The sequence below is a fragment of the Trichosurus vulpecula genome, chromosome 5 (assembly GCF_011100635.1).
Source record: "Trichosurus vulpecula isolate mTriVul1 chromosome 5, mTriVul1.pri, whole genome shotgun sequence".
In the NCBI taxonomy this organism is placed as follows: Eukaryota; Metazoa; Chordata; class Mammalia; order Diprotodontia; family Phalangeridae; genus Trichosurus; species Trichosurus vulpecula.
In genome coordinates, this window is record NC_050577.1 from 217,563,814 (window position 1) to 217,570,823 (window position 7,010).

Below are 7,010 nucleotides of genomic sequence, written 5' to 3' on the forward strand. Positions count from 1 at the left end.
GGTTTTTCCTATAGCAATGTAAGGCTGTGAGAGTTGGATTATAAGGAAAGCTGAGTGCCACAGAATTGACACTTTTGAAGTGTAGTGCTAGAGAAGACTTCTGAGAGTCCTTTGGACGCCAAGATCAAATCAGTCAATACTTAAAGAAATTAATTCAGACTCTTTACCAGAAGGTCTACTATTGAAGATGCAGCCTAAATATTTTGGACACATGATGAAAAGACAGGATTTATTGGAAAAGACCCTGATGTTAGCAAAGATTGAAGGCAAAAAGGAAAAGGGGATGGCAGAGGATGAGATGGAGAGATCATGGAAGCAATGAACATGAGCTTGAACTGAAATCAGGAGATAGTGGAAAATAGAAGTGTCTGGCATTCTGTGGTCCATGGGATTACAAAGAGTTGGACTCATCTGAATGACAGAAAACAACAAAGGTAAGTAAAGTGGAGGTACCCGGTAAAAGTCTTCATCACGAGGGACAAGACAAGAGCCAGGTTCGGTCAGAGCGGGACTAGTAACAAGATTCATTTGTTGCTGAGCCACTCAAGCTAAGTAAGATCTAGCTGTGACTCTTGTATTTTCCTTGGCGAGGTGATGAACTGAGAATGGGACTAAGGGAATTAAGGGAACCAGTTTGTGGAGACCAAAAAACTATGGCAGGAACCATGCCAATCATTCATTACACCAACTCTGAGTTAATGCCTTATTCCTCTATCCTAATAAAAATATAGAGTTGAAATTCACAGAATGTGTATATGTGGGTCTATACTGGGTATGTAGATAAAAGTAACCTAAAATGACTATAACGTATCTGTATGTACAATCTAAGGTAGTGTCATTAAGACAAATGAATAATCTGAAGTATCATTCATGTCATGATTGTGGTCTTTGCCACAAAGCCTGAGGGATTCTGGTTTTAATGAGTTCAGTGGTATTTTGAGGTAGCTTTACCATGGCAGGTAGCAGTTGGAAGGCTAAAGAATTCTTAGACGCAGCCCTGGCCTGAACAAAGACCAATCATCATGCATTACAGTCTTAAGGGTCCCCTATTATATTATCTGCAAATAAACTTAATCTTCCTTGCCTAGCTAAAATTTAACACCATTCCACCAATTGAATTTATTAGCCTTGCATTTTAAACTTGATTTCTTGTTACTCCATGCCCTACCTACCTCATCAAGTAAGTCGTCTTATTACTCTGCATATGTGGATTCCTGTCCATCAGATTGCTCCCATTAAGATCCCTACTCCCTCTAATCTTCAGTCTCCCTTGCTACTATCTTCTTACTTCTATACTCTTCCTAAAAACAGTTTCCCCTTTTCTTAATTTAACCATATTGTCCAATATCTTGTCCAATATCTCTTCTCCTTGGTTAAACTCCGTGAGAAAGCATATTAGGTGCCTTCACTTCCTTTCTTACTCTCCTCTAAGTCCTTGTCAATCCGGCTTTTCCCTTCTTCATTCAACTGAAACGCCACCGTTGTCCCACTTATATAGTCACCCAGCTTTAGTCTCTTCCTCACCTAGCCTAGACTATTGCAGTAGCTGTCTAATTCAGCAGCCTTTCTGCTTCGGTTCTCCGTCATCTTCCATCATCCTCAGTTGTAAAAGAGATATCCCTAAAGCTTAGGTTTGAGCATGATAGCACCTACTCAGTGAGCTCCAGTGGTTCTCTGTTACTTACAGGCCCAAATATAAAGCCATCTGTTTGGCATTTAAAGACTACTTTTCCAGTCTTACACTTTACTACATACACAGTGATCCAACTGTACATCATGTAACCAACTACAGGGCAGGGACCATGTTTTTGCCTTTCTTTGATCAAATGGGGTGGCATATGTGAAGCTCTTCCTAAACCTTAAAGTCCCATATAAATCTGTTATGTTACATTTGATCCTATGTAGCACATTAAAGATCTATATAAATATAAAATGCTGTATAAAGCTCTGACTCCCCAGCTCTTAATACAGTGCCTAGCACATAGTAATTTTTTTTTTAATGCTGTTGGCTTACTTACTGTTAGGGACCGGGAGGGTGCAGAGAAGTAAAACCGTGCCATCAGGAAACTCACAGCCTAATTGGAGAATCAAGAGACAAATATGATCATTGAAGTGATATAAGAATTACCAATACAGTCCAAAGATGCCACAAGGCAGCATCATTTTAACATCATAGATATAAAACTGCAAGAGACCTTAGAGACCATATAGTCCAACTCCCTCCTTTAAAGATGAGGAAACTGAGGCCCAGAGAGGTTAAGTGATTTATGTGCAGGGTCTCAGGCAGAGAGTGCTTTCTTTATAGGCAATAAGCATCCAAAAGAGGAGAGGAATGATGACTGGCATGACATGGGATGGGTCTGTAAAGAAGGACTATTTTTCCTTCTGCTTTATCTCCAGAGCCTAGCACAATGCTTTGTAATTCATAGGTGCTTAATAACTGCTTGTTGGATTGATCATTGCTTATTGAACACACTGGTTTGTGGGCTTTTGGCTCAGTTCTTCACCATTAGATCTGATGTGGCAACTAGTTTTAATATGTTGGCAACATTTTAATCTCTATAGCAAATCACTAAATATAAATGTTCTCTCTCTCCACATTTAAATGATGTCACTCAGCCTCTTTTTACTCTTTTATAAAAACTGCTGTGGATTACTCCAAAGTCTTAAAGCTGAATTACTGTAGGCCAGCTAGAGACCCAAAAGTACTTTTGGCAATTTTGTTTGAGTTGTGATGATGCTTCTCAAACAAAGATTAAAGATTGGTTCAAAGAATGACTTTTTGCATCCCATGCAGCAGCTGATTGATCACAGTGCTTGAGGGAACTTTAGCACAGTGGTACTCTCTAGACCTCTACTGAGAATACACTGCCCATATCCATGCAGGTTCACTTTGCGGTCACAGAGCTAGGATGTTTCCTCTGAACATAAAATTTTAAAATGCTTTATATCACTTATCCTAGTACCATGTCACAGACTTTGATTCAACAGCATCAAGTCATAACATCTAATTGGTCCTGAGCACACTTCCTGCCCACCTCTCATAACATGAAGGATGCTTCAGACTTGTTTTATGAGTATGTTTTAACTTTCAATTTTTTTTAAAAAAAGCTCTTTCACTTTAAAGAAGAAACTGGAAATTAGATGATCATAGGAACAGTCCAATATCTGATGACCTCTCATGGGGTTTCCCCATAATATCTATTGTGTCACATCTTTTGTGGAAGAGATTTCTTTTTCTGTTCATTTGCCAGCTGGAAAATTTTCACATTACTATGTTTCACCTGGACTTTCCTATAAGTTGTGTGGGAAGAGAGTTAGAGAAGTTATTTTTGAAGGATGACTAACAATGGCACAAGTAATAGGAATAAGGCCACAGTTTGAGATACATTAAGCTGCATGGTCTATAACCAAACAGGTGGAACAGGAAAATTCGTTTGAATAGAAATTCCCTCACTTAAATGGATTACATTTCTAACACATTTTTTGATTCAGGAGCACATGATATTCCTGTAAAAAGAAACAAGAAAACTCAAAGCAATAATAGAGCAAACTAGCACCAGGCAGTCATGTTCCTAATGATTCAGAGGTGTCACAAGCCCTGCTATGCTCTCTAAATCATTAAAGAAAGATTAAATTATATTCACTATCACTTTAGTGTTAACTATAGAACTCTGCATGAGATGTAGTAACCACTAACTACAAGAGAGCATCCATTTCATAGTGGTAGAGGGCCAGTCTTCAAGTCAGGAAGGTCTTTTTGCCCTTCCTTGCCTGTTACCTAGTAACTATGTGGCTAGGAGCAAGTCACCTCACTTTTCAGTGCCCCAGGTGACTCTCTTAAGACTAAGACAAATCACCGATCTGACTCTGTGGAGAAGGTACCATGTGGACCAAGAAATCCCCTATACCAATGAAATCACAGGTGCAGACAAAATCCCAACCTATTAGCCATAATATGTGATTTCCTCCAAGTGATCACATCAATCCAAGACACAGTACCATTTCTTTTTTTGAGTTTCCTCCTCTTCAAGGAACATCAAGCATTTTGCAAATACCTCTTAAGTCATGTCAAATATGTTGCCATGTCAAATATGTACTTATAGAGAAATTAAGAAAAAAAATCCGAAGTTATATCATGAATCTCAGAGTCATATTATTATAAGAGCTGAAAGGGACTTTAAAGATGCCATCTTCCCTACCTCATTTTACAGATGAAGAAAACGAACCCCAGAGAAATGAAGTGAGTTGGCTTAGGTCATTGACAGAGCCCAGACTAGAACCTAGGTCTCTAGACTCCTAATCCATCTAGCTGTAAGTGCTAAAGTTGGTGATTAAGTATCAATCTAATGGCTCCTTATTCTAGCATAATTGTTATGTATGATATATTCATAGAACTATAGAGTTAGAGGTTGAAGAAATCTTAAGAGGCCATGTAGTCCAATCCCTTCATTTTACAGATGAGGAAATTGAGACCCAGCGAGGTTAAATGTACTAGCCTGAGGCCCCACATGTAGCATAACACGCTGTGTTTTTGTTGAATGATTCTAGATTATAATCATCATTGGACTGACTATATGTGAACCATCATTAGATGATTAGGAATTCTAAGGCTCCCATTTTAAGGTGCATACATTTCCACAAAAAAAAATTTAAAAGTAATCCTGTATTATGATTCTTAGCTCTATTTTGCTTTGGGAGAAGCTGCATCTAAACAGCTGGTATGAAATGTTATAATTGAGAAAGAGAAAATAAAGTTGATTTCTCAAGGCCATTGCCACACAAGAGGCAACTGAAGGTGTTTCCTCACTTAGGAATGCTCCGCTCCATGCAGATAGCCCTGCTCCTCATTCAGCCCTCTCACCCTCTCCCATCCCTGCAGGCTGCTTACAAAGTGGGTCGGAGAAACCTAAGCAGCAATCTGAGAATTCAGTAGTGTCTGATGTGGTTGGGACGTTGCCATAGCAACAATGGATACTGCATTTTTCAGGCTGCTGCCTTGGACCTTCTGGTATTGAAGTAGTGGAAAGGCTATGGAGGAAGAATCCAAAGACCTTCAGCATTTCTCTGCCTCCTGTCACTGCCTATCTGAGCTGTCAGTCTGCACCAGGCCAGCCAGAGCCCATATAACAACTAATTAAAATTGTTTCTGGCCCAGCGATGAATGACAACGCAGTTTTAGAATATTGGAAAAATAAAAAGAACATGCCCAATTTGTTCAAAAGAAAACTTTTTTTTTAAATCAGGGACAGGTTTTTGATAAATATTTTGTCACTTACAAACTGTAATTCTGGTGTAAATGACAGATCAGAATGGGGGAAAAGAAAAAGAAAGAGAAAATGTCCACGTGGAATTTATAAAGTATACAGCTATTAGGAAATACACTAAGCCTTCCTCCTGTGTGCACCTGTGTGCACCTGTGTGCACTGCTTGTATTGAAGTATATAAATTTACAGTTTGAAAATGTGACCAAAACTTTACCTAGGGCTATTTGGAAATTCTGCCTGCGGCTGCCACTCTCCCTACCCACCCGCGCTCCCGCTCCCCGCCCGCCTGCCCGCCGGTTTCTTCTGGAGAAACTGCTGAGTCCTAGAACGCGCGGCTCGTGGAGCAGGGACTCGAGAACCCCCTGAGTTATGGCCGCCATCCGAAAAAAGTTGGTTATAATTGGTGATGGTGCATGTGGGAAGACATGCTTGCTGATTGTATTTAGCAAAGACCAATTCCCCAAAGTTTATGTGCCCACAGTGTTTGAAAATTATGTAGCAGATATTAATGTGGATGGAAAACAGGTGGAGTTGGCTTTGTGGGACACAGCTGGTCAAGAAGATTATGATCGCCTTAGACCTCTTTCCTATCCAGATACCGATGTTATACTTATGTGTTTTTCCGTCGATCGCCCTGATAAGTTAGGAAGCATCCGAGAGAAGTGGACCCCGGAGGCGAAGCATTTCTGTCCCAGCGTGCCCATTATCTTGATTGGGAACAAGAAGGATCTTCGAAATGATGAGCACAGGAGACGAAAGCTGGCCGAGATGAAGCAGGAGCCAGTGAAACCTGAAGAAGGCAGAGATATGGCAAATCGGATTGGTGCATTTTGTTACATGGAGTGTTCAGCAAAGACCAAAGACGGTGTGAGGGAGGTTTTTGAAATGGCCACAAGAGTGGCTTTGCAAGCCAGACATGGAAAGAAAAAATCCGGGTGCCTTGTCTTGTAAGCACAGTGGAAAGCCCAAGTCCTAACTCGGTTAATTTTTGAAGTGCTGTTTATTAATCTTAGTGTATGATTACTGGCCTTTTTCATTTATCTATAATTTAAGAAATTTACAAATCAGAAATCATCTCGCTGCCGGTATTTAGAAGCCAACCGTGATTGTTTAATGACAGTCTGTGTCCAACAAGTCTGTGCACACCAGAGTCCCCCTGACATTACTCTTAATAACCTTCATTCTCCCAACCATCATATCTGGCACTAATTCAAGGGAATTCTTAACATCTTGCTTCTTTCTACAAAGAGATAATTTTGTGAATTGGGCTTTAACTACTTTTATACCTGACCTTTTATACCTAACCTGCCCTGTTGATGTCAACTTCAGGGCCCTCTGGGGAATAAATACAAAGTCATTTCAGAGCAGGACTTCTTATAAGGCTTTTTATTGGTAAAGCTCTGGGGTATTATTCAATTGTTTGAAAATGGGACCCAGTCAGAGATGGCACATCCCCATACAGCTGTGGCAAAGCCACAGTTCTGTCGTTTCGTGTTAGTTACCTTAGAGTTACTGTGTAATTATTGCCACTTAATGTATGTTACCAAAAAATAAATATATCTACCCCAGTTTACATGTAGTATTTTTGGTATAATTGGATTTCCTAATACCAACATTTGTTATCTCTACAGAAGTTCTCTGTTGTTTTTTTTTTTTTAAGAAAGTACATTTGAACATAAAGTCAGATGGAAAAACATTTGAAATCCCTTTTTGTCATTTTCTCCAGTGAATGACAGCAGTTCC

General features: G+C 39.7%; 1 protein-coding gene across 3 annotated transcripts; it reads left to right on the plus strand.

Annotated features, from left to right (window-relative positions):
• Positions 1-5,618: 5,618 nt before the first annotated feature.
• Positions 5,619-6,218, plus strand: LOC118850678 (transforming protein RhoA-like). 3 transcript variants are annotated; one of them, XM_036760251.1, is made up of 2 exons: positions 5,619-5,792; positions 6,045-6,218. In XM_036760251.1, the coding sequence occupies exons 1-2, from the start codon at positions 5,637-5,639 to the stop codon at positions 6,216-6,218; spliced, it is 330 nt and encodes a 109-aa protein (XP_036616146.1). In that variant the 5' UTR covers positions 5,619-5,636. The 3 variants fall into 3 exon arrangements, with proteins under 3 accessions (XP_036616146.1, XP_036616147.1, XP_036616145.1); XM_036760252.1 differs by lacking the exon at positions 6,045-6,218 and adding an exon at positions 5,914-5,979; XM_036760250.1 differs by having other exon boundaries at positions 5,619-6,218.
• The last annotated feature ends 792 nt before the right edge of the window (positions 6,219-7,010 follow it).

What these genes read in the sequence shown, in the direction of transcription:
- LOC118850678 (XM_036760250.1), top strand. Translation starts at nt 5,637, where the DNA reads ATGGCCGCCATCCGAAAAAAGTTGGTTATAATTGGTGATGGTGCATGT.